This window comes from Styela clava, chromosome 1 (genome assembly GCF_964204865.1).
Source record: "Styela clava chromosome 1, kaStyClav1.hap1.2, whole genome shotgun sequence".
Classification (NCBI taxonomy): domain Eukaryota; kingdom Metazoa; phylum Chordata; class Ascidiacea; order Stolidobranchia; family Styelidae; genus Styela; species Styela clava.
Genome location: NC_135250.1, coordinates 11,636,285 through 11,664,103, shown reverse-complemented (window position 1 = coordinate 11,664,103; position 27,819 = coordinate 11,636,285). Strand labels below are relative to the sequence as shown.

The 27,819-nt window shown below is 35.5% G+C and overlaps 2 protein-coding genes across 3 annotated transcripts; one reads left to right on the top strand and one right to left on the bottom strand.

The window, feature by feature from the left end:
- The first annotated feature begins 781 nt into the window (after positions 1–781).
- On the top strand, positions 782–11,088 carry LOC120343466 (protein FAM98A-like). 2 transcript variants are annotated; one of them, XM_078109742.1, is made up of 14 exons: positions 782–908; positions 2,023–2,140; positions 2,366–2,508; positions 3,312–3,446; positions 4,022–4,089; positions 4,689–4,805; positions 5,479–5,676; positions 6,334–6,433; positions 6,999–7,075; positions 7,352–7,439; positions 8,804–8,846; positions 9,115–9,167; positions 9,386–9,427; positions 10,220–11,088. In XM_078109742.1, exons 2-14 carry the CDS (start codon positions 2,085–2,087, stop codon positions 10,360–10,362), a joined length of 1,263 nt encoding a protein of 420 aa, XP_077965868.1. In that variant the 5' UTR covers positions 782–908; positions 2,023–2,084; the 3' UTR covers positions 10,363–11,088. The 2 variants fall into 2 exon arrangements, with proteins under 2 accessions (XP_077965868.1, XP_039268583.2); XM_039412649.2 differs by having other exon boundaries at positions 783–908; positions 8,804–8,851; positions 9,114–9,167.
- LOC120343456 (voltage-gated delayed rectifier potassium channel KCNH1-like) lies at positions 10,881–27,368 on the bottom strand. Its single transcript, XM_039412639.2, has 16 exons — positions 26,980–27,368; positions 25,694–25,829; positions 25,269–25,363; positions 23,681–23,806; positions 23,104–23,225; positions 22,326–22,538; positions 20,633–20,827; positions 19,041–19,154; positions 18,574–18,724; positions 17,772–17,927; positions 17,086–17,285; positions 15,573–15,658; positions 13,765–13,931; positions 13,309–13,505; positions 12,551–12,672; positions 10,881–12,110 (listed from the first exon to the last, which is right to left on the bottom strand). Exons 1-16 carry the CDS (start codon positions 27,065–27,067, stop codon positions 11,339–11,341), a joined length of 2,940 nt encoding a protein of 979 aa, XP_039268573.2. The 5' UTR covers positions 27,068–27,368; the 3' UTR covers positions 10,881–11,338.
- Between the last annotated feature and the right edge of the window lie 451 nt (positions 27,369–27,819).

The window sequence follows — 27,819 nt, the reverse complement described above, 5'->3', positions numbered from 1 at the left end:
TCTGTTGTGTTGAATTTTATTCAGCTTTTACAACACAACAGGAACCATTCTATTATAATGGCTACAAGTAAAAAAATGTTACGTGGTTATCAAGAAATTCCAGTACATGTAATTGCTTTTAGTAGTCAAAATAGTCAATAATGGTTGGTATCCCAGATAGAAAGCATAGCCATAGAGTGAAATACATATAGTGATTTTTAAAATCAAGTACCGGTATAAGTCCATAATTACCGGTAGTTAAGAAATCGCTTGACTCCATATCAGAAGGTTGCGTGTTCAGATCACGTCGGATTCACCAAATATAGTGATTAGTTATCACCACACGTAGATTGTTTGTAGATTTGATCTAATTGTGTGTGCATTGTATTTCTGTATATTTCGTCGGAATTGCAATAAACTCATAGGATGTGGATTACCAATGTAACGCTTGCAGAAAATCAGATTGCATGAACTGATAACGCAGAGCTCAAAATGACCGGAGCGGACAACTTGCAGCAAACTATAGATACGATATATATATTCACCAAATATAGTGATTAGTTATCACCACACGTAGATTGTTTGTAGATTTGATCTAATTGTGTGTGCATTGTATTTCTGTATATTTTGTCGGAATTGCAATAAACTCATAGGATGTGGATTACCAATGTAACGCTTGCAGAAAATCAGATTGCATGAACTGATACCGCAGAGCCTAAATGGCCGGAGCGGACAACTTGCAGCAAACTATAGATACGATATATATCTGTATATAGGCTTTGACTTACAGCAATATTTAGGTGTTGCTCTCACCAGGAGACAGGGGGATGTAAATTTAGCATAGCCTATCTGGTATCATTTTTCTTTCGAACATGTATTTTGGTGTGAAAAAACTAGGCGCAGAAGTCAGGAAGTGGTGCACAACGCAGGTTCGTAAGCAGATACGATAGAAACGCTTTAGGATAGGATTTACATAATATGTATCCCGGGCAAAAGGAAAGCGATAAGACGGCTTAACCGGTTCCATTACATTTGAACCCACGTACATTTGAACCCATGACAATTGCACCTGTATGCTATTGCACCTATGGAATTTTTTTTGTTTCACGGATAGTTAAACCCATACTAACCCTAACCCATGGGTTTTAGCACCCGCATATAGATTGAACCCGTGGATATACGCATGGGTTCAAATGTACGGTCACCGGCTTAACCATATGGCGAACCACGGCCTCTCGCCCGGTTACCATTCCAAGTCGGGTACCCGGTAGGTATGAGATTTGTTAGTTATTTGTTTGGTCTCGTTGGTTATTTGGACTTTATGGTACAGGAAGCCGTAACCGAACAGCGGTTACGTGAACCACCCAACGGCGGCGAGAAGTCCAGCGATCCTCTCGCACATTACCATCCCTGCATGAGATTCGAACCTGCGAACCCACGCAGAGTAATCAGAGGCACGAGGGCAGCGTATTCCTAACGCTTAGCACGATGAGCCACACCGCCTACAGACCACTGTCCACTGTCACACCAGCCAAATATCAAATTTGCCTACAGGGGTGGTGACTCTTCTAAGGCCCATGGGCCGGGGCCACGGTCCATCTAATTGGGCCACATGGACCGTGGCCCATCAAGCGTTGGGCCGCTGCTCCATCAGAAAAAATTCAGATATTTTATCAAAATTTTCAATTTTCACGAAATTGTCAATATTCGAACCAAAAAAAATCGTGGGATGCCACAGGAAAGGATACTTTTGTACCGTAGTATGTGTACCAGGTTGGGGTTAGGACAAAATTTTGTTCAGATTTTCCAGATTATAGTTCTATTATGAGTTCGGGGACTGTCTGTGTTAGCCAAGTGAATAGTCCCTTCACAGAACTTGATGGGCCAATTCGATGGGCCGTAGAGGAGTCACCACTTCTACTCGTTTATCATCTGATTGAGCCTTGTTATCGACTTTCCTCACCCTCTGGATAAATATGAAAATTCTAAATACAGTACCTACTGAACTAGCTTTTATTCTGGTCTGTTATTACTATTCTCCAGAATACATCAAGGAAAATTGTATTAGGCTTTTCAATTTAAATAGACATAACGTGGCACTGATCATGAGCGACAATACATCAATGATTCAGGATATCTTGGATAGCTTAGATGATTTGAGGTACTTGTTGTTTACTCTCTTTCGTCAGTTAATCATCATATGTCAGATTGATGACTGACAGATTAGCATATGCTGATATGGTACAATGCACAGGGGTCAGCATTCAATAAACATGATCTGATGATAGTGTAGATTGGTACAAATTGACAAAGGTGGATTGGTCTTAGCTTTAAATATTAAAATTGGCGATGAGGCATGTCTTATTTCGAGTATTTGTTTTTTTAGGTTATCAGGCAATATCAAGGATGAAGTCTCTTTGTGTGCGGTTGTAAAGAATGGTGCTTCATCACCAAAGTACATCCAACTTGTTGCTACTGCTGCAAACGAACTTGCTCTGCTGCTTCAATTAGAAGAGAGAATAACTCCAGGTTCGCTCTTGAATTGTGAAATAGAGGTCATTCAAGTGTGTCATAATTCCAGAGATCTAGAACAGGGGTGTGCAATCTGCGGCCCTCAAGGAAAAATTGTGCGGCCCACGGAGAAATGCTAATTGTGATAGATGTGCGTCCCGCGAAATGAGTTTTCAATTCAATTTGGTCTGTGCGTTGCGAAGCCTATACCTGAGTCCAATTTATTATCTATGAGTCATGACTATGCCTTAACAACTAGCTCGTGCAAGCAACGCATCACGAGATCAATAACCAAAATTTTTTTGCTTGCATCTAGTAGATAGCCTATGTAAGGCGCGACCCGTGGTTTCCCCCAGTTATTTGAATCTGACCCTCCTGTATTAAATGTTGCACACCCCTGATCTAGAAGTTAGAACATTACTGTGGTACGGTACTTCTAAATTTCGTGGAACTTATTATAATATTATTGGAGAGGTCTAGTTCAAAGTTTTGAAGCAAGTAAAGGTGTGCAAAACGCTTGTGAGTAAACTATAAGTTACGTGAACAAACTTGGTATAACCCTATTGGAAAAGCCTGCCTGTAATGAACAATTCTTGTCAACTGATTCAATTTTGATTGATGAATCTTTTTTTTGCTAGCCCATTGTTATAGTCATAACTCTTATGTCCTTGGTTCTTGTGATAAACTAATGATGCGATGATGTATCAGAAGATCCTAACCTGTAGGCCTAGTTGATTTGAGTTTTCTTTATCACACACATATTTTTACTAAAATAACTAATATTTGCTGGAAGTTACAGTGAAATTTTTCTATTTTCCTAGATTCCTCAAACTCGGAGAATTTTTTATTTGAAGTCAGCAGTTTGTTGAGTGAACTGGGATGTCCATATTCTTTTCTCACTCAAGGAGACTTGAAATCAAGGTTAAAAACTGATCATCATTGTTTAACTTTACTGTGTGAGTTTTCTTATCAATGTTCTATTACTTGTTATTAAGGAGTAATTATTGCTATTTGTTGGAATGGGGTGGCCTAACTAGGTCATTTGGAACCTATTCTTGGCTTGAAAATTCATAACTTTTGTGCAAAGCGGCCCAGATTACTGAAACTTCCGGGTATAATCATACACAAACAGAGGTGTTGAATAATTTTTTCTTTTTCGTGAGAGTAATTGAGAAATTAACGGGTTCGGTTTTTAGGTCATCTTGTATTAGTGTGTAGTCTTACGATGAATTTTTTGTATATACCTCAGTAGTCAAATAGAACCGGTTCACTAACCATCTTCATAAGTATGAGGTGCTTTTACACTCGTTTTGCGAATTGATTTATCATATTATTAATAATATACCATACTGTGCAGTGTGCATTGTGCAACATGTGGTGATGCTGTCAATGCAATTTAATATTTGTTTATAATCTGTAAAATTATCTCTGTTGTATCATTTTATTATATTATTTTAATTGCAATTTGCAAAGCTGTTTATCTACTTTCCAAGGTTTTGAATTTTCTGACATATATTTTATTTTTCTACAGTATTTCTTTTATCTGAACTTCAAGCCGCAAAAATGGATATTTTCAATAGTCCATCTATCACAAGCAATGTAAGTTATTTTTTCTCTAACCATTTTAGCGTTAAGTTCTCCAAAAGATTTCATAGAAAATCTAAATTGAATAATGAAAAAACAATCGACTTCTTTGGAAAAGATGTAATTTTTTAGGCTTCCAATTAAAAAGTGAAAATATGTTCGTTCTACAAGGATTTATATATTTAACCCTGCGAAAAGGAAAGCCGGCTTATTCATATGGCGAACCACGTTCCCTCGTCCAGTTACCAGTCCATGGTGGCCATTGGTGGGTATGGGATTAGTTAGACAGTTATTTTTAATTTCAGACGCATGCATACACTTGATGGTTGAGGAAGCCGTAATCAACCAGCAGTTACATGAAACACCCTACGGTGGCCAGGAGTCCAGCAGTCTTCTCGCACATAATATTCTCATGGAATTCGAACCTGCAAACCGATGCAGGGTAGTCATAGAAACTGTGTCAAGCTTTTTACTAAGCTTGGCACTATCGCCCAGCCATGTAGTACCGGTAATTCAAATTCAAGGGAAAACGCACGCCTGAACAACTCTGCTTAGTATTGTTGCATTCCTATCTGTTTACAAATTTTATTCTGTGGTTTCTTATAAATATATAGGCTCATACGGGCAGCGAAGAATTCAAGCAATTGAAAAATTTATGCCTTGCCCTTGATATGAAGAAACCTCCCGATAATATTGATATTGCAAGATTCATGCAAGGAATTGATAATAAGGTGATTCGATTTTTAATCTGTTAGTCTTTTTTTATTTCTGTTTTATATCAAATTTGTTTCAATATATAGCCTTCAAATAGCATAGTCCTATAGAAATTTAATAACTAACGGTTAGAGGCGAGCGTTACACTTAAAACTGTGTTGGCATTGCAGATTACACATCTCCGGTTCCAAAATTTCCCCAACATCCATCCCCCCCCCCCCCCCCCAACTCGTCCAGGGTGTAATTAATTGGCTATGCAAAGTTGTGTTTACACTAATTATGTGTACATTGATTGTGTTAATTATCATGTGGATTTTATCTCGCTTGGTTCTGACAAAGTAATAATGCAGCACATAGTTTCACTATCAAGCATTATATACACATAATCATTATGTCAATGACGAGTGTGGATCAGATCAGAAATCTGGGGTTATCGACCTTCATCCCAAGGGCAGTCAACTGTCACCCGACTGCTTTCTTGATTCACATCTACTGTTGTTGTCTGCATTTTGTTGATTTCCTGTCATTTACCAGACTGTCTTCAACAGGGCCCGAACTCACATCAAGCTTATCGATTACCATTATTATATGCTTCTGTCGCACCATCTGGCCCATTTGTATTGAGTTTCTTTTGTTAAAATTTTTCTCATACAAGGCCAATGAACATTCTTTCTTATTGTGTTATTTTAGTTGAAAGAACAAATATCTTTATGTCCACAAGACCACCTTTCGACGCCAATCATTAAAAAGAAGCTTGGTCCTGTTCACTGGGAAAAATTAGAAATTTTGAAGATAGCTTTACAAAAAGAATATGAAACAAGGAGATCAATGTTGTTAAAACGATTAGATGTCACCATTAATTCTTTCAACTGGTCCGAAAGAGCCAAGGTAAACTGTTGCAACCAAAAATCAATTTTTTCAATAGCATTTCTCTTGTAACGAGGTCCTAGTCTGTTAATTTTTCAGATTTCAGCAGCATATTCGTTTTGGTACTATGCCGTACATTCTCGAGTCTAGATAAAATATCAATTCCCGTAGCATGGAATATAATGCTCCCAAAACTAACGTGAACATATCAACCTTGTGATTTTACTGGCATATATATGAAGTCTTTTCAGAATTTTCATATATTAAGAAAGTAATACAAAGGCCTAAAGACAGTGGTTCCCAAACTTGCATGGTGCGTGGCCATTTTCCGAATACTCTCAACATGTAGTCCCTTGCTCTTCCGTAAAAATATCATTTTGCGTTCAACACGTTCCCATCAATTTTATTTTATTCAATGAAGAAATAAATAAAAAAGCCAACAATAAATAATGCATTGTAGTCAAAGAATTGAACAAATCTCAATCCATTTGCTTCAAATTAATATAATCACAGTGAAGGTCTTTTCTTTTAGCCACCACAGAACTGCTCTATTAGGATGTAGAGGTTCCAGTTAACGAAACCCTGCCAAAAGAATTGTAGAAAAACAGCGACAAAGACTTGATGAAATCTAATTATTTTAGAGCAAATTCAGACCACCTCTTATTTTTCTAATTTCAGTCCAACCTCGACAACGTTGCTAAAGCTTATCAAGAAAAGCGATTCCAATTGAAAGCGGAGAGTAACATAGCAGTTGCAAATTTATTAGCTGCTAGAGATGGTGTGTAATTTTTAATTTTACGTTATATATAAACTTTAGACGTCAGCAAATTGCTTATTCGAAAATGTTAAATGTATTTTATAACAAGATCATGATTTGAAATATTCCGAAAAATGTTTTTAAAGTATGTGGATATGTATATTCCTTACTCAAAATCGACCATCTCTCGGAGCTAAGTTATAACCAAACAAAAACTCGTGGGTTGTGGGCGTTGTGGCATATATTTATTGGCTCTTATGTTCATTGTCATAAAAATGTACTTATGGATCGTTTTGTTATTATGTTGATCTTGTTAGTATTTTTGTTGTTGTGGAAAAATCGCTTTTCTTATCAGCTACTAGTCCATATGGAATCAATTTTTTTTTTGTGTGCGATTTCCACGTTTGTTGCTATGAGGTGGTTAAGCGAAGTCGTGAAGACTGCGGCACCGCTAGTCTACTGTGACGGATTGCATACTGGTACTACTTCGTTTTGGATTTTGTATCCATATATTTAAGCATGACTCTTTTGTTTATGTTCAGATGCTCAACAAGTGAAACATATAAACCCTTATACTTTCATTCAGACATATCAATCATAAGCAAGACCGTTTCTGGAACAGCTCGGCAAAAATGTGCTATCAATAAAGTTACAATGGGACATGTAAGACTATATTGTGTTTGCTGATAAACTTTGTTTTATAGTTAGAATAGAATTCACATATTAATCCCATGGAGGGGAAAGATGATACGACGACTTAATCCTATGGCGAACCACTGCCTCTCGTGCATCTACCAGTCTATAATGGGTATGAGATTAGTTAGCCAGATATTTGTTTGATATGCATGGAATTAATGGCGGAGGAAGCGCAACCGACCAGTGGTATGTGAACCACCCTACTGCGACGATGAGCATAATATTAAGTTATTTTCTCTTTAGGTTCCCGATCGTGGTGGCAGAACTGATGAAATCAGTGCACCTTTGCCTGAAATGCCATCTTGGCAGAAAAGAAAAGATGGTGGACAAAGTAAGTGATACAAGTTCTGGGTGACATATTCATAATTAATTCTAGACAACGTGATAGCCTAGCACAGTGGTTCCCTTCTGGGCCCCCTTTTTTTTCTCATTGCCCCCCCATGTACGCCATTCCAAAAACTAAATATGTTGGATTGTAATATGTTTTTACGACCTCTTATGGAATGCAAAAACAAATCACAGACAAGAAAAGCCAAGCTTTGTAGTATACAGCTAATGGGAATCTTGCGCTTGGAACTGTCTGACGAGGTTCCTTATATTAGGCACCGTCTTTGATATAGCCTGACAATGTCACTGTCAACATTAAAAGACAGTTTTGATGGTAACTAGATCAAAAAAACAGATTGGCACAAATAGGTTGTGACAAATTGAACTATCGTCTTTCACCTCTGTATAATTTTTGTCACGGTTTTGGAGTTAGGTGGACGTAATGATTCACTGCTCATTATAAGGAATGCAGGCATTGAGCACTTCTCTGTCATCTTGATTTACTTTGGTCATTCATTTTCGTATTTTGGGCATCAGGAATTTACAAATGGTTTTGCGTCTATAATGCGAAAGCGAAGGTTATCTCGCAGTCTTGTGAAACCGTCCATCTGCAGTTAGACGGCCTACCAGCGAACTATTTTGATTGGTAGATTCCAAAATCTATTATGATCAAACAATTTACGCTCAAGGAAGTGAATACATTCAGTGATCGCAAAAAATCTACCGTAGTTATGGTAATGAAACTGCGGTGAACGCCAAAACGGGGAATTTTATTTAAAAGGAAATTATGTAGACGAAGTTGCCTTATGATCAATTATTAGCTTTGTGTTGTGCCCCCCCCCCCCCCTGAACTGCTTCGTGGGGGTCCACCGGCCCCCGGTTGAGAACCACTGCTAGCAGTTAAAGCTTTAAGACTTAACTTCGTTGACATCACAGATTACACTTCTCGGGTACAAATCCCATGCCCCCCATCTAACTATTATAAATTGGGTATGCAATGGCGAACCGGTAAACAATTCTAATTATTCCAAATAATAGTAACTCCTTACATATCAGTGGGTGCTTAAAAGAGCCTTGTTTGGAGCGAAATCTGTTCATAAGTGCCTTGTAGAGAAAAGAAGAAATTTCCAAGACATCATTTTGTTTTCAGTTTAGTGCATTTGATTTAGTGCATTGCTGATTTGATCCAAAGCTTTGTTTTATGTCGCCTTTTGCTGTTAAAAATTGTTGTGTTGTATAGCATACCTAACTTTAATGATTAAATAAAAAAGCACAGTTATTTTTTATCTATTGTTTGGCAGCAAGGTGAGGCAAAACACAATTCAAAATCATATTTAATTATGTGTTGTTACAATGTTTGAAAACTAGGTCATCAAGGAGATCAAAGGCGAGGGGGTCGGGGCGGACGTGGACGTGGTGAGAATAATTTATATATATATATATAATATAGGATGTACGGTACTAGAAAAACAACACTACATAATTAATTTTAACATAGGAGTCTAGATACCACAGGACAATACTTTGTAAATTTAATTGATCTTATGCACAATCCCTAAAAAAAATTTCTGTATCTCACCATTGCAAAAACTTCAATACTTATTTTGAGAGTATTTTCGTTGGTGAATGCAAACTGATTTACATTGTATCCATTAAATATCAACATCGAAATGTTCAGGGAATTTTACTGAGCAGAGACCTTCAAGTGGAAACCAAGGGGGATTTCGCGGCGGTAAGTAATATTTCAATCTTGCTGTAAGAAACTAGATACTAGAAATTCAAGTAGATCTAGCTCCATAATCTTTTAATTATTTTTTCACATTCATAATTTTCTAATAATCCTACAAATTCAATTTATTGCTTCACCTGATCTGAATTGTGAATAAAACTAATCACTTTCCAATATTCTATGCTTTGCATCAGACAAAAATACTTTTATTTTACTCACAGGTAGAGGTGGACACAGAGGGGGCGGCGGTGATAGGCCATCAAGTAAGTATTTTCAGGGATGCTTTGATAGGTCTCAGTGATTTTAGTTAGGAACTGAATTCTATGAGAATGTCTTTATGCAATTGATGTCATGTTAAGCAAGAGAGATCGTATACCAAAGTGGCACCGTATTCTCATCATTAAAAGTGCATAACTAGATAATTTATTTAGAATTTGAGATCTTGGTACTTAGACATGTCTGTCTCAAGGCTTCAGGATTCCAGAATCGCCTGAGATTGACAATAACTGTCATTCATGTTTTTATTACATTAAATTTCCAAAATTAAACCGCTTCACTACATTGTATTATCTGTAGCAGTTATGTTATAAACCTTTTTTTACCACCAAATTATTGTATATTCATACTCTGGTTGGTGCATTGTGCTAAGCATTCTGAACACGTTTGCCATTGCAGCTCTGGTTACCCTGCACAGGTTTGCAGCTTTTAATTCCCTTCTGATAATTATGTGCAAGAGGGTTGCTGGACTCCTCGCTGTTGTATGGTGGTGGTTGGTTTCAGCTTCCTTCACCATTAAGTCTATGTGTCTGAAACGATAACCAAGTATTCCCATACCCAGATGGACAGATAACTGTGGGTTACCATATGATTGAGTCTATTTTTTTTTGGTTAACATCAAAGAATGAACAGAAACAGTTAAAAGCTTGTTGCAATATGAAACAATGGTTTCTTGAACCTGTCAGTGAAATTCGACAGCTATAGACCAGTTCCTTGTGGCAACAGTTATATTGTCAGTCAAAGTAAATTTTTATTTTTCCATTTACCCACTTTTTCAGCTGGTGGGGCCAGAAGAGGAGGAAATTGGGGCCGGGGAAGAAACTATCAACAATCTGGATCATTTGAGCAAATGTTTTCTCACGGCGGCCAAAATGTTTCGCAAGGGGGTTTTGCCTCTGGTAGACAAGATTATCGAAGCTGAATCTAATTGACCTGATAATATTAAATGTTTGGAAGATCCACATTGATGGTTCGAAATTACCTGATCCGATTTCTGTTGCTTTATGAACGAAGTATGGTGTCATTACAGTATCAGTTATAACATAGTGTGTAATAGTACCCAATTAGATGCAAAGAGTAGATCCAATCATGACAACCAACGACTGATTGATCGATTTATATGGATTTTCTGGAATACTTGCCAAATTTACAGTAAATTTGAGATGTCTTGCTTATCTTCCTGTATCCCACGTTCGTGTCTTTCATGCCACTTGTCCCACATTAGTATATGGTGTTGGACACAGGAGATAGATAAATGATACAAGCGTGACAAGTGATACAAATGCGGGCGAAGAACAAGAAAATGTGGTACGAGTGGGAAAATCGGTACAAGTGAGGGGCAGGACATCTCTCATCTTCTATTATCATAACAGGAAGCAGTGCTATTGCCAATATCAATTTTTAATACCTATCCAATCTTCCGTCATTTACAATTTCTTATTTTGCTTTTTTTTCAACAAAGTAGCAGTTGGCTTATCATCATCGCAAAGTTCAAACTGGTTCTCGACGCTGATGGTGTTGATCTGTATCTGTGCCTTTCACTTATCACGGACCATTACTCGTTTTGCCACAACATTTCAAAACAACTTCTTATTTAAATTGTATTTATTACGAATCATTATTTAAATAGAATAAGTTTAGATGGCAATGTGTGTGCAAAGTTGTTTGTAGGTATGTGAAATGGTGTACAGATTTCGTCTAGAACCCGAGCAATCAATATGATTGTGGGTTACATGTTGTGAATGCAATCGTCTGCGATTCAACCGTATCGATCCACGTTTCAACGGTTTGGTTTGCGATAGGCGGTTGTTCAGCTGTCACTTTGAGTGTCACAAAGCACCGTTTCTCTTTCACGCGTGTTCACACGTTAATTTTAGCATTCGTATCGGTGTTTTTACTCACGCGTTTTCATATTTACCAAACATATCTGTTGACAAACGAAAGGACTGCAGTTTAAAGTTGTTCGAATCATCACTCGGATCGTTTTCCCACATTTTTTGCCTGGTTGATGGCTTTTCATACGTGTATACTTCTGTTCTTGGTTTTAATTTATGTTGGGAATTTTTGCGTTCATTTATACACCTGACTTGCGTAACATTCAGTCCTTGTGGTTCTCTACTAAAATTGTCTTCTTGTAGACTGTTATTATTGTTGGCGTTAAAATTAACGTTCCGTTGTTTGGGGTTTCGTGATTGCATGGAAAGCAGATCCAATATTTTAGTTAGATTGTCTTCCATTCGTCCAATTCTATCGTTTATAAGTTCGAATTCACACTGAGTTTCTGTCCGGATGTCATTAACACTTTTGATAATGTTTTCTGTTTCAACAATCATGTAAGCGCTATTGCTTGGTGGCGATGATGACCTTCCTTGCTGAATTGATAACGGGCTGTTGCTCTGGGTTAACGATGTATCATTTTCTTCCGCATCCTCAATCGTGCCGAGTTCGCGCGACACTGGACTGATCGGCGAGCCCTCTGGTGTTACTTTGGCAGATCGCCGTTTTTTCGTTGACTTAGCAGCACTGTTTCTTTTAGTCGCTGAAGTTTTGTCAGTGGAGTCTTCTGTAGTTCGGTTTTGCGTGCTAGCTTTTGATTCATCAGAATTCGGACTAACTTCACGTACTACGTTTTCTTGAGCGGCTTTTCGATCTCTGTACCGACTCTTGAATCTAAAAAGTATGTTGATAATGCCGGGTTAGATTTAATCAAACATTTTTCGTGTAACTTTGGTTATTTGAAGTATTGTTGGAATGGTGCCGGAATAACATTGCAAACTATAACAAGCTATAGAATTCGCTAATTAATAAGTACAGAGAAGCTGAATATGAACTTTGAACTCGGTTGATTTTTATTACCTATTAACTCCAAATGGGCGAGTAAATTGGGAAGTTATAGCACCTGGGTGCAAACTATAACAAGCTATAGAATTTGCTAATAAGTACAGAGACGCTGAATATAAAGGTGAACTCTGTTGATTTTTATTGCTTTTCAACTCCAAATGAGCGAGTAGATTGGTAGTCAGAGTAACCTCATTCATATTAAAAATTTCAAAGGTCAGTATTCGTTGCTATTCGACACCGTTTCACCAAATACCTAGTCTCTATTTTACCTTCGAAAAAGTCGTCGAATGGGATGATCGTCTGGAAAATTTCCTTCCCAATCTGGATCATTAGCTTGACGGAATTCTCGCTCTCTTTCCCGGCGCACATCTGACATTTTTCGGTATATAACCTAAAAAAACAAGTACTCAATGAGAGAAATACTCAAATATATGGACAATAATATATAAGACCAAAACGAAGTAGTATATATCGAATATTCGACAGCAGGGTTGTGCAACATTTTTTTGTCGGTGGGCCATTTACCCAACTTCAGACATATAGCTGGGCCGCAAGTTTTTACGTGCACACAACGACTTACAACGACGATAAAAATAAATTTTTATTTATTTAACATTTTAGTGAGACGCCTGAAATTCTGAGTTCTTGCACAATTTGTTAACATTTGCTTTGAAGATTCTGCAGGTATCACTCAGCCTCAGTAATAAAGACACAGGACAAAACGACGAAAGATTTAACACGGCGACAAGAGCAAAAATTTTTTATGAATTTTTACCCATGTGAGCTCCTTTTCAAACATAAACTGTCGAATTAAAATTTTATGCATGATGAAAAACAATCGGAGTGTTATTAAGGGCCACTGAGGCCCACAAGCCGCAAGTTGCACACCCCTGATTCTACAGTATAGGACAGGTAGTCTTGACTACCAGATCACTGAGATGTGATCACGGCACACAATTTTCAATTTTGATGACTGAAATCGTAAATTTCAAGTTCCAGTACGCGAAAATGACAGGTGATATCTTACCCTTTTTCTTATGTTGAAAGTAAGAACCATTTTTCGAGCGAATGAGGTCGCAAATGATTGATAAAAGTTCAAAACTCGAAGTAGTGGCTCTCTCTTCACCGAATGTAAATCACAGTAAGTAAGCGCACGGACGTGACATTCTGATTGTCCGACCGTTGGATCAAGCCAAAATGTGTCACCAAAAACGTCGCCTTTACCTGAAAAATAGAAATTACAAAATAGCTATATATATTAATATCTGGAGGTTTATAACAACTTAAGCCCTAAATTTCTCCATAATTATTGTTCTAAAATTTTCAAACGCTTAGAGAACTTACGGAATGGTAATAACGTAGGCTACCAATATTACAGAAACAAATTCTGCATACATTTTGATCGTTATGATATGTAAACATATCGCTTGGCAAAATATGCGCATTCTAAACAAGGTTTCCTAAACTTCCGATCAATACTCACTTAGAATGGCGACTACTTCATCATCCTGAATAACTTCCAGCGATCCAGAAACGACAAAGCACAATGTATCAACGCTTTCTCCTCTGTGATAAATGATGTCGCCTGGTGCAGTATGCGTGGTGACAAATTCTATTGCTATAGCACGAAGACAACTGTCACTTGCCAATCTGTAACGTTACGCCAAAATTGAATTTGTTTCATATTTCATATGGTTCGCCATATATATTCGAGGTACAACTATGGTACACTGCAATCAAATATTAGATTTGAAATCGCCGGAAGATGATGGTGTTTATGGCAGAACTACTTTTGTAAGAATATCTATCCTGCGAATGCAATCAAATCTGGCAACGAGGTCGTCTCAGTCATTTCACTTTAAATATACTGTAAGTCTGTAAGGCTAATATTATTTCAAATCAGTACTTAGCCCAATAAATGGGCATTGCATTTGTATGTATTTCCTTCTAATGGCAATATTTCGGTACCGAGTATTAGTGAAGGATTTGAGAATAGAATTGCGAGATATGAAAATATTGGCAAATATATTATAACTTCCAGTTTATTTCCTATCTTTCATTTCATGCCCCTGGGAGCAAATGTACACTTTGGAACCGATAATTTAAATATTTATTTTAAATAATTCATATACTATTTACTAGAGTACTTGGCAAGCACATCCAGCCACTGGTTTAATTGCAATACTAGTCTATTCAATGGTATGTATTCAAGAAGCCAGCCTCAATATTAAGATACATTGTTCCGATTTCAGACAGCCACAGAAATAAGTCCAATATTTTAACACAATCAAAATAATTTCTAGAACGTTGATTCGATATCTTAACCGTTAAAATCCTATTTATTATTATTACATCATCCCACTTGAAGCTTTTCAATATTTTTCAAAAATTTATGTCCCACTGGTGCCACGCGACATCGATAAAAGCATTTGTGCGAGTGTCAAAATTGAAAATACCGAAATGTAATCCTGTTAATGCTCGCTTCCTTTCGGGAAAATTGAACCCAATGACTCTCTTGGGTCGTGTATTGCTAACAAACTACTTTCCAAGCTTGAATATGCGAGAACTCGAATAAATCTATGTCGCTTTCAATTTTAAGACAAATTTAGTAAATGAAATTGTCACCATAACTTTATCATGGCTGAGTCAGAGGGTATTATGCTTTATGCATATTGTTGTTAGAAAAACATGTTTGGTGTAATCTTAAAAACTAAGTGCTTTTTCCAACCGTTTGGTTGAGGTCACGAGAGATACCGGAGGATGATAACAAATTTCCACTCCATTTGCGATTGTTTACACCTCTCGCTGTGGCCTTTTTTAATATTTTATGCTTTGAAAACTAACATTGTGGTTGAGCGACGACAGCCGTTTTGTTTTCAAATAGAGTGCAAGGTTGCGCCTCGCTTATTTTCCACGCAAGAATAGGACAGCAAGTTTATTCGGACAAACTTGATATTTCAAAGCTGACACAAGCGTTTCTAAGACAATTTTTATACATTTCGAAAAAACTTAGAAGTGGGTCTAGTTTCGATGAAATCAGAAGATAATTGCCCTGGATTTATCGCCTGAAAACAACAATTCCAGCCGCACAATATTGACTTTTTGATCGTCATTGATTGCTTTATCGAACGAAATCCATTTACTGAAAAAGTTTTGTATTACATGTGGCTTAACCATAACATGAACTTATTTCATGCGGTTTTCTTTGTATTTACTTGTACGTTTGATAAAGCCTAAAGTTCAACTTACTTCAACAACGTCTAAATGAATTGATAAAAATGAATAACCAACCTGAATGATGAATGCTCATTGAATACCTTCCTATTGAGATGAACACAAATATCCGCTTTCATATCTTTGGGACAATAATTGAGAACCTGTGATATAGAAAATATTAGGATGACTATCATCATCGAGAGTCAGTGTGTCTAATTTGCTGGTTCAGTTTGCTGGACGGCAACAATTTGAAACATATAAACTTATAAAATTAGTTCCAATTTGCATACTCGCCCAACGATGACAAATGCGAAATGAATGTTTATTTACTGTGATGAATTTGAGCAAATTCAGAAACTAAGTGTATTGATTGTTATAAAATATTTAGATCCTTCTTGATCTAGAATTGCATCGTATTTTGCTACATCAGTCGATTCTATAAGGAATTTTATAAGTTATATTGCTTGAGATTGCCTATTAGATTCAAATAAAATTTTTATTTCAATACCAATTTTTTCAGTTCACCGTAGCACAGTCTACAATTATAAAAGTTGGCATTTATTTACACATGAAACATTAGATAAACCATTTAGCAGTATATATATACAGTAGATAATTGGAATTTAATAGAAAAAAGGTAATAGAATTTAATGACACAAAAGTTTTGGCTGATTCATACGTTAGTTTGATGTATACAAATAATACATTTCTTCAACATTCTTGTTAAAAAAATAGATAGAGACATTTAAAATTTTGGTACTCCCGTAGTATATGTACCAGGGCAAATACGGATTAGGGTTAAGCCATAATTTTATCCGATTTTTCTTATTAAGCTTTCCTATTGAACTAAGAATATTTTGGTTCTATTACGAGTTCGGGGACTGTCTGTGTTATCCAGGTGAATATACCCCCTTGGTTTCAGTCCATTTATACAACTTGATGTAAAGTGCTTGATGCTTACAAAATTAGTTACCTCCATATTGGTACATACACTTCTGAAGCGCCAAAATTTTGGCAGCACTCTGTATGAGAGTGTACTTCTCTATTTGACCGTCCCACCCGTATGCATTATGCTTATTGGTTTAGTTCCTAACTATGATAACATCAGTCCATGAACTGTTAACATTCGTGAAATATCATTTTACCGGCTAATACGAACTTACCACGTCCTGTCAACCGTCAGTAATGTCCCAAAAAATAAATTATTGATAAAACCTAGATTTGGCAAAATAACCCTTGACACTGTGAGTAGATAATAAATTATTAAGCACTGTCATGCGCTGTAACATGCAGTAAACTAATCGTCAGCCACCAACGCAAAAAACTAAAAAGTTTCATTGATTTACAAATGGGTTCTACTATCGAAATCCAGGCTCTATTTAAGTCGAAGTGTATTAGTCACGAATGTAGCATGCTTGGTGATTGCATACATTTTGAATTAAAAATTACTCGTTTTGTACGGACTAATCGCGTGGAATAAGGTAATATATCGAATGCCGCCATTTTGTGACCAATTTAGTCCAACTGTTTTCTCTTCTATTTCTGTTGTTAATACAAACCATTAACAGATTAAATAGTCATTACCAACCTTCTGAGTGTCAATACCCTTGCTCATTGACCACGTGGACACAATGTAGTCCATAATTCGATCGCTGAGTCCTTCTGGAATTTGATAAAGTTTCAAAAATTCTCTAACACTGTTGAGCATGTCATGATAACGATTTGTATCGGCATACATCTGCTGAATTATGGTTGTCACATTTCCAAAAATAGTCGCGTACAACAAGGCTGTAAATTTACCACAAGAAAAATATTACTCAAAGATATTAATAGTAGTTATAAAAATTTATTAATTCAAGCAAAATTATATTTAATGCTCTTAACAAAGCAGACAGAACGGGCGCAAACCAAATTCACTAATTTCAGGGGTTCCGTCTTGGCCCTAAGTTGTTTTGAATTTTTTATCATGTGTATAAAAGCAAGCGTTTTGGCAATGAGTCTTGATATATTAATTGTAATGATGATTTTAGCGGTGTATACACAGTCGAAATAATCCTAACTCAAATAAATACTTCTTGAGTCTCGACCTTATGGTGTGGTCGGAGTGATTAGTTGCCATATGTATATCCAAAGTAGTTCGTAAAATTTGAAACAAGAAAATGTACCAAGTTCTACAGCGTATATCTTAGTTTAACAAATCCTTTTTATCATTCTTTTCTTGTAAACTATTACCAATTCGAGCATCTTAATATATATGTGACTAAGCAATCTTACCGCCAAAAATTAACATAATAACGCAAAATATCTGTTCGTTTTCTGTGTTCGCTGATATATTTCCGAACCCAACTGATGTTAAACTTGTCATAGTAAAATATAACGATGCGATATAACATTCTTGTATCGATGGTCCTCCTCCTACCGTACCATTTGCTGCAAACAAAAACAATTTATCAAAATATTGTCAAAGTATTTTGGTTCAGCGTGATATACTTGATCACAGTCCAAAGACGCCTTATATAATAAGTTCACCGTACAGTGGGCTGGAAAATGTGCATGGCATCAATCTTTGAACTTCAAGACAGTTACTCAAGTTGATTAAGTGTCTTGAACATACATAATACATTTAACTCTTCAACATAGTGTAGAACATATTGTCTGCTTTTGTGGGATGTAAGTTCAGACGGGAGTGATCGAACCATCACGTAAAAACGCAACTTAACATTCATATGCATACAGTCTCTTTTAAGCGCCAATTAGCACATATACCTTAGCGCTATGAACACGCCAACGTTGCTCACTCCTTGCAGAGAGTCATAAACGAATTATGTGCAAAACGATTGTTGGAATCCTCGCTGCTGAAGGATGGTACACAAAACCGCGATTACGGCATTTTTTTACTTGTACAAGTCTTCGTACTAAGAACGATTATTTGGACAGTTAATCGTAATAAAGGTCGAGGTTCGCCAAACGATTATTAAATTTAAAAAACGCTTTCATTTAATGCTTGTCTATACATCAATGAATGCGATCATGAATAAAAAAAAAAGTAGTGTGAATATGACAAGATGATACTTACGGTACAAGTAATATTCTTTATCAAGAGTCTTCCCGAGTTGCACAAGCCAATTATAACTGGTCAACGTCATATTTTCTCTTGAAATTTCTTGCCAACCGATTGTATACCACAGGCAAGCAAGCCAATGCCCTGACAATCCGAAGAAGCAAACCTGCCAAATGATTCTTCCCATTAGCTTTAATATTTAATTTTGTTTAAAATCTTTGTCATTTATTACCTTGTGAAATTAAATCAAAATAGAACTCGTAAATTAGATACGAGTGTTCGCTGTTTAGAGCCTATGTTTAAATCCCCAATGTTGTTGAGGCCACTTTGTGTAGTCAAAGACTCTATTTAAATTCCAAATATGGTTTCATCTTGAATATTTTAATATAAATCGGGAAACGAGATAACGTTACTACAACCTAGAGAAGAAGTGCTATATGTATAGTTTTGTTACATTACAATTCGATAGGGGTTAAACTTACCAGAAGTACCAACATTGCCCCTCCATATTCAATATAATGATCAAGTTTCCTGGCCACCCTGCCTAATCGCAGAAGTCGAGAGACTTTTAAACTGCTGAAGAGGCTGCTGATGCCCTGAAAAAAAATATTTTGTTTCATATTTCATAATTTCGCGTCTTTTGGGACTTTAAATTAATATAATTGCGCTCATCAGAAGGCAGATTATATGTCTCCCTCGGGTCTGTCCCCGATGCCAAAAAACATGCTATGAAAGCTAAATATGATTTTCTGGATTAGGAATGGAAAATGGCATTTTTGTATGAGTCCGATTTTTAAAATCATTTGCATATCAACTCGACATTTGTAAATTTCGTGCGATACAGTTCACTTGTCCCAAAATTTCATAGCGAACGTTTATCATTTTTATTAATTTAGGCCAGTGTTTCATAAATGAATGATTTCTTCCAACCTGAGAATGAACTTGAAAATGGATTGCAATCTGTGTGAATGAGAACAATTTCTAATCAACAAAGCTTACGAAGATATAATTTGAATATTCAATTTCATCTTCGACTTTCCCAATTGTTCCCAAAAGTCCAATTATTTAAATCAAATATTTAAAAGGTGTTATCAATATCATTTTAATTATCGACTTTAATCAAAGAAGTTGTATTCTCAATTTTTAATGAAATATAATATCCTATGAATGACCTCGATAAAACGGATTAAAAGTTTGACATCGATATCGCCATTTTTATCGGATAATTTCTTAAAGTTAAATTAAATCTGTTCGATTACGACAGCTTGCTCAGTTATTACAGTTAAAATGAACATCGATTTATGCCTATTATTTTTCGAGCTCATGGAACTTTTCTTCTTGTTCTCAGTAAGTAGAGTCTGCCCAGCACAATAAGTTAAATTGAGACTTTTTACTCACGTAGCACCATGCAATACCCACTGTATGTTTTTACAAAAATGACATTATCATGGCGACTACAACGTGACAAATATTTGTGAATAAAAATCGCATAAATTAGCAAATACTGATACTAATAGTTTCTCGCTACTGGGAAATTTAATTGAATTTGATGCTTTTTTATTATTGTCTACTAAGAAGATGGTGATAACACAAGGAATACCCTTGAATAATTCATGATCTTCTCCTCCATCGAACTTGTTTAATGCATACAGCATAAAGTAATTGAAGAGTTTTCATTAACTGTAGGTCAACTCCATTAATGAATGGCTTTTCAAAGTAGCTTTTTTGTTGAATTTGAATACTTGTCAGAAGAATTTTAGTGTGAAAACTACAATTTGTGACCTCCTGAAGTATGCGCACCAAGATGGCGCACAACCTGAACTCATGTTGTGTACCAGGTTAGGGTTCAGGTTATGCGACATCTTGATGCGCATACTTCAGGAGTACCACAATTTGTTTAGTAGATATAATTAATATATATATGCTGAAATCAGTTCACTGAGAGAAGCTTTATACTCTTTCCAGCGTTCTACTTTTTTCCACTTCACAATTGGTTACCTGTTGCTTTAATCTCTTAGAAATTTCGGCAAACAGTACTGTTAAATTAATTATAATCAGCAGTTGGTATATTTACCTCGTCAGTAAATCCATTATCGTTTGATGTGAAAAAATTAACTAGATCGTAAGGAAGGCACGATAATAAGTCGATTACAAACCAACTCTTTAAATAATTCATTCGAATAACTTTTGGGTCGGATATAACTTCACCTCCTGGTCCGACGAAAGTTGTGTGAAAATTTAAGACAATGTCAATGAGAAATATCAAATCCTGCAAGAAAATAAATCATGTTATTCAACACAAAACTCATAATATATGACAACAAATGCGCTAGAGTAGTGGTGGGCAAGGTTTTGGGACCTAGGGCCAGAAATTTTGCCCGTCTAGACTGGCGGGCCATGTAAGTGTGACGTAAAAGTTACATTCTATGAACAGTATTTACAGTGTTACAAAAGCAAAAGTGGAAAACAATAATCCTCGTGCCGAACTAAATTTAATCGCAATATCAACAAATTCCTTGAGTTATTCCTTTAGCTAAAACATCATAATTTGGTTTTAGTTTGGTTGTGGCTGCATCAGGCGGGCCATATCGAATTATCCAACGGCCGAATTTGGCCCGCGGGCCGTAGTTTGCCCATGTCGGCGCTAGAGAATAATATCAAGTATGGGTTTCCAGATTGTCACTAATAAACAAACAATTATTCTGTGTTTCCCGATAACATTCGTATGAAGTCACGTAGTTTTGAATTTTACTGCTAAAGCTGGTTAAAATTTATCGCTATCTGGGTGTACATAAATTTTTTTCTTAGTCCATAAAAGCTTTCGTTTTTGGAGAATCAGAAAATTTTGCAGCTGCGTGTTAGCCAAAGTGACAAATTTAACAAAATGAAATTTTTAAGTTTGGAAAAAAAACGGCGAATTACACAATTAACCATTAGTTAGGAACTCGAAATAAAAGCAATCCCCCGAGAGTTACTATTCCATTTCAGGAAAAAGGATTCTGTTGCCGGCATAATTACAGAAACATGCATTTTCGGCGAATTTTGGATTTAGGGTCGCGAATCGATTGGAATCTTTAATCGATATTAATGGCAACATTGAATTAAAGGGACTTATGCAAAGGATTAGATATGCGGCGACATGAAGAGACATTCAGACATCCATTGGATTGTCCCCAAGAACCGTGCATAGGAACTAAGATGCCGCTTCGATTTGGAAATTAAATAAATTACATGGTAGACTGAATATCATTCGTTAGTTTTCAATAGATTGCGAACGCTGTATTATTTATGAATTGGAAATTAATTGTGCATTAGTCGCAGCGTAAAATGTTACATAAGGCATTGAAAAAATACATCCACTGTCAAATATTGTTCAGGTATATTCTTTCCAAATTCATCTGGAAACGATGGTATTTTGCAAAATAACTGAATTTTTAGAATGGTCATAACTCTTCATTTCCGAATGATTTATTTTGTAAAATTAAACCATGACAAATCGTGGAGAGACCACATACTCTTAATTAAAGCCACGGAAATTTTCTCCATAAAAATAGCAGTGTTGACCCGCAATGCATGTCGAGTTATGCAAAAATAAAGGGTCCATTATAATGGGGCTGATTTTTAATTCGAATAAATTAGAAAATATTCACAAATTTCTTCATTGAAGTCTATCAACAGCTAACAATATAATATGCTTATATGGAAAGCTGTTCGGAAAATGTTTGTGAAAAATTGTTATTTTTTTATGACGGTCAAACACCACTTACCACCATACTGTCGGAATAAAGCCAAGCTGCTTTACGTTCTTTGATTTGGAAAGAAACATTGTAAGGCACTATCACCGCAGTGTAGAAAGTTAATATGAGTATAAACCAATCCCAACACATTTTAAATGATGAATAATGAAGAATTATTCCCATCGGAGTCTTGGGAGATTCGTGATGATATTTCGGTAACATTTCAGGATTCAAGTTAAAAAGCTGCAAAAAAATGGGTTTTTGTTAATTCTAGAAAGTTTTTGTTAATTCTACATTCATTTACACCCAACCTAACTTTTACACGACCACACAAAAACAGTCTCTTTTTCGCCCGTTTATTTTGAGTCAACACAAAAGCTGAAAGTTTTTCCAAAGCATTTCTATCATTTAATAAAATTCTGCACCTAAGCCTTGATTACGAGCAATGGTTTCAACTGTTCCATACTCAGATTTCATGTAAGATACATTATGATCAATTCCTTAGGATTTGTGGCAATATATCATATGTCTGTGCTTCTGGATAGTTTGGATATTATTCGGAATTATTGCTAATCATTGTGAATACAATATCGAATAACAAATTTCGTCCAACTATATTTTCTGCTTTCATCTACATTCGATTTATGAAGGGCATGTTGAAGTTAGATTTGGATTTATTTTAAAAAAGTATTCTAGGATGTCAATATTCAGATACTACATTTTTAGATTTTACTTTGTGCAACATTATCATTGTCGAACGAACTTTCGAGTATAAAAATGAAAAACAAATTTGCGGTCATTAACGAACCTCTGAAATTTTTTGATTTCGTTCCTGAATATCTTTCGCTGAGATTTCTTTTCCTTCTTCTATTTCAATTTCTTGATTTCTTTTCATCCGACTTACAAAATTGTTAAATTTTGAAAGACCCTCTGTTGCAAAATTAAGTTAAATATGAGAAAATCCAGTGATCAATTGATACCAACAAAAACTCCGACTTTGAAGTATTTCACAATTCAGTCAGTATCTACGAGTTTAGGTTGTTTATGAATGTAATTGCTCAGTCGGAATCGAATAGTAAATTATTCGAATTAGTTCAGACGAAAATTTCAAACTGCCGCCATCTTGTTTTTTTTTGTTCGCCAAAGGTCGAAATGAATCAACCCGGCGGGCTGACAAATATTTTTCAAGTATTCGAAATTCGATTCGACTCTGAAATCATCAGGTATACGTAAATCGAACAGCCGTAGGGAATTGTACACATAATAAAACAGTTTGAAATTTTTATAATTAGTAAATTAAAAAAATCAAATAATATGGAACATTGGATTCAAATTGAATACAATTGAGATTTGTTCATTATGTTGGCAGAATAAAATCTATAAACCTTTTTTATCTTGTGTTATTGGTCTCTTGATGAGAGTTATATCTTTGAATATCAACAGATACATTACTGTTGTGTCTGCGTCGTTCTTGATCGGTGCAACTTGTAAGAGGAACCACATCGGCGTACCTGGAAAAATGTTTACAGCAAATTTAAGTTCTATAATATCTTCAGCATTGTATTTCATCGCTATAGTTTCAAACAGTTCGGTAATAGTAATTTCGTAGATAATGTACGATATCGGGTATGAGATGACAGTTAATAACTCTATCAAAAATATACGATATTTTTATTCTTCAGTTAAGACTTAAGTTAACTTTACAATTCTCATTTGGAAATTTTTTGTTGCAGCTGGCTCGTAATTTATAGCCTTTATATAATAGAAAATACTTTTCGACTTCACGAAGTAGAAATCAATGCATTCGGATGGATTAGAAGGAATTGTACATGATCATTTGCTATTACAATAGTGGTTGAACGAGAATTGGCGCCGCATAATGCGGATAATAACCTGTGATCCAAGTTAAACCATTTGATCATTCACTTCTCCTTGTCGAGGAAATCGTTAAATACTTTATGCCAGACAATCGGATTACCTTGACATATGGTCAGTGAAGGCGTTACTCGTTATACGTTTTACAACGGGTTATCATAGTTTCTACATGAATATAGACCACTGTACTGTACTAATAATGATTCCACATACAGCATAGGTATTTTTGTTAACGACTGACTCTAAATGAGGTCTTCATCGCATTAAAATAAACTTGAAAATGACTTGCCGTATATGTACCACTAGTTCGTCAAGCTTACTGTGGTTGGGGACATTGAGTCTATGAGATGGTTTTATGCGTTTCTTTCTCGGATAAATTTTTATTAATTTATTTTTATTATAATTATAAGAAATACAAAGCACTTCGCAAAGTAGCATTTCGTGCTGAACTTTAGGAAATATGTCACTCAAATGTGATAAAAAAAACACTTCAAACTATTCTATTGTAGTAATATTGCCCACACTAAACCACGTTATTTCACCAATTCGCTACAGCCATTTTTTGTCGTCATGGCATAAACCAGTTTGTCAAAAAATAGAGCGTTGCTGTCAGTTTTGTTTCGATTGGTATTTTAGTCATCAGAATTGGTAAGTATAAAAATAGCTTATCCGCGTAGAAGTAGTTTATCTTTTAATCAAATTCACCCCATATATAAAAAAAAAAATTACGAATTCCCATTCAAGTTTGATAATTTATATTACAATGCCGCCACAAAAGATTTTCCAAGTTTATCGACGCTCAAGTTGATATTGCCACGATAAAAACAAATTAAACAGCAGACAGATGATGTGTCGTAAAAAATCATGTATTCATTTGATGAATTACATTAATTAACAACCAAGTAATGGCATTGCTAACTGTACCCATGGCCACGATTACACAGAATTACTTAGTCATCACAGGAAAAGTTAGCAGTAAAGCGATGGTATTGATTGATCACGTTAAATAACGATTTTCGAGAAATTCAGTTGTCTATGCCAGTTTATGTTTTAATGAGGTATCACAAAGTCATGGTTATTATACTGTTCAATACGTACCTGATTTGTCGTAAAGTAGCAATTCAAATTTTCCAGTTTCATTGTTATCCAGAGTATCTTTCATTTTTTGCAAAACATCCTTGTCCGTTAGATCTCTGTTACATAAAAAATAAAAAATTATAACCATAATTCATTTTTGGTGTTTTTGAATTTACTCTAAATACCAAGCCTTTCAAAACATGAGACTACAAATATGGTAAATTGTAGCGACACGATGATTCAGTTTGAGACAAAAGTCGTTTCGTATAAAAGCAAGTTGTCAACGCCAGTGTACTGGTGAAATACAAGCAAAATAAAGTTCACACAAAAACGAAGTGATCAGTGCTGTATATATATATAAGGTCTTATCCTTGCTAAAAACCGATTTGAAACAGGAAGAATCCTAGAATTCAACAATCAATTTATTGGTACAAAAATTAGTTTACCTGTGCATAAATTCGCAGATGCATGAAGCAGTCATAATTTCGGACCGGTTGTAACCAGTACTTTTGCAAAAACCTTCGTTTGCATAAACAATTGGCCAACCCCATAATTGCGCATTGGCCAGTAAGAAACTGCTATCTATAAAATAGAATAAATAAAAATCATGTGAACACGCAAACAAGAAAAGTAACTTTATAATGTTTCCTAATAATTCAAGAGCATGGAATTAGTGGCCTATCGCTCACTTCGTCACGCCAATCATGTCTTCAAAATGAGATTTTTCCGTATACCGCACTTCAACGATACATGATTTTATTAGTTTCGTCAATTTAAATACCACACAAGGCAGAAATGCATTTTGAAAATCAATTATATACGGGGAATCGGACTATATATATATTTAAAAGTACATTTTTATTAAGCGTCCCATTGGTACTGGTTGTTGTCAATACATATCACTGAATAATGTATGTTACACTAAAAGCTTTCAATATTGGCTAGTTCCTGTTTCGTATTGATACTTACATCTCGATTACTTACATTTCTTTTATCTAGCAAACTGATGGTATGTAGCTACGCCACAATTTATGAATAATTTAAAAAAAAGAAACATGTAAACGTCATTCATAAAAATTCACTGCAAATGCTTGACAAAAAAACTTGTTACAGTTAATGATAAAATTGTAACTTGAATTTAATATTGGCAAGTTGAAACCGAAGACGTGCATTTGGGAATTTGGGTGGAGTTTGGAAAGGGTGAAAAATATCGTGATGCAAATGCAATAAATGTCCAAGAATTTTAATAGTTACATACAAGTCAAATGAAGCAAGTCAAGACAAACCGAATCAATATGCTAATTTAAAAGTCAAGTTCAGTCTGAAAAATGGGCACTCCCGTAGTATGTGTTTGGCGACTGTTAGTGTTGGCCAAGTGAATATACCCCTGCTCATAGGCTTCAGTTTCTTTACATAAATTGATGTAAAGTAGGAGAACAAAGTTAGAGTCCTCCGTATTGATACACATACTTCTGGAGCGCTGAAAAATGTCCGTTGTACTTTTAAGGATCAAGCTGCTTCAACAAAGCCGTAAATCAAAATCAAAGTGATCCAAAATATTCATGACATCGAATAAATGAAAATCGCAACAACTACACAAATTTGCGGGGACAACTGCAAGGGGACAGTCCGTGAATATTTGATATGTATATACAAACATTCTGCGATTTTATGTATTCAAACAATTCCAGTTCTAGCGATCTAAATCAAGTATATGAAGAAGTACACTCACTTGTTTCGTACTGATTAGTTTTTCTTATAACATTTTCCAAGAATGTGTTTTGCGGGGCAACAAGGCCTCGCTTCGATCCGGCAGGCATTTCATGCGTCGATCAACACTCAGAAACGATCCAAAAGAAATTGTGATATTTAATCTATTTAATATCACCGTTGAAATATGTTTCATTTATTTGTTCTATTGTTAGGGAATGTATATATACTATCCGAATAATCCGTGCTTTGATCGCAATTATGTTTTGTGGTTATCGTCATCAATACTTGGAAAAATATTCCACTCAAATCCTGTTTGAAATTTTGATGTCTTTTCCACTTCTGATTCACTTTCATTCCGCGTTGTTGTCACAACAACAATTCATACAATTTCAGGCGATTTTGCAAGTAATATACATTGCTGTGAAAAATTATCCAATTTGATTAGATTGCTTCATCTTTTTCGGAAAACAACTATTTTTGGAGCCACTTTGGTATGCTAAACGTGATATCAATCAAATACCAAAGGGACAGCACTTGTGTCAGACATTCTCATAGAATTCATTTCTTAACCCTAACTAAAATCACACGATAGTTGATAGAGCATACCAAAGTAGCCTATTAATTTCCTCCCACCTGTCTTTTCATGATATCTAATTTTAGTATTGAAATATTTATTCATCATCAATAAGATTGCACGTACCATAGTGTATAAAATAACTGATTATACAAGAAGTGTTTTCTGTATTAATACGCATTTAATAAATTAATGGTAACGCCAAATTATCTATACTAATCCAATTACAAAGCTGTGTACCATCCCGCTAATGTGTATTTTACCTTATCTTATCCTTACTAACTG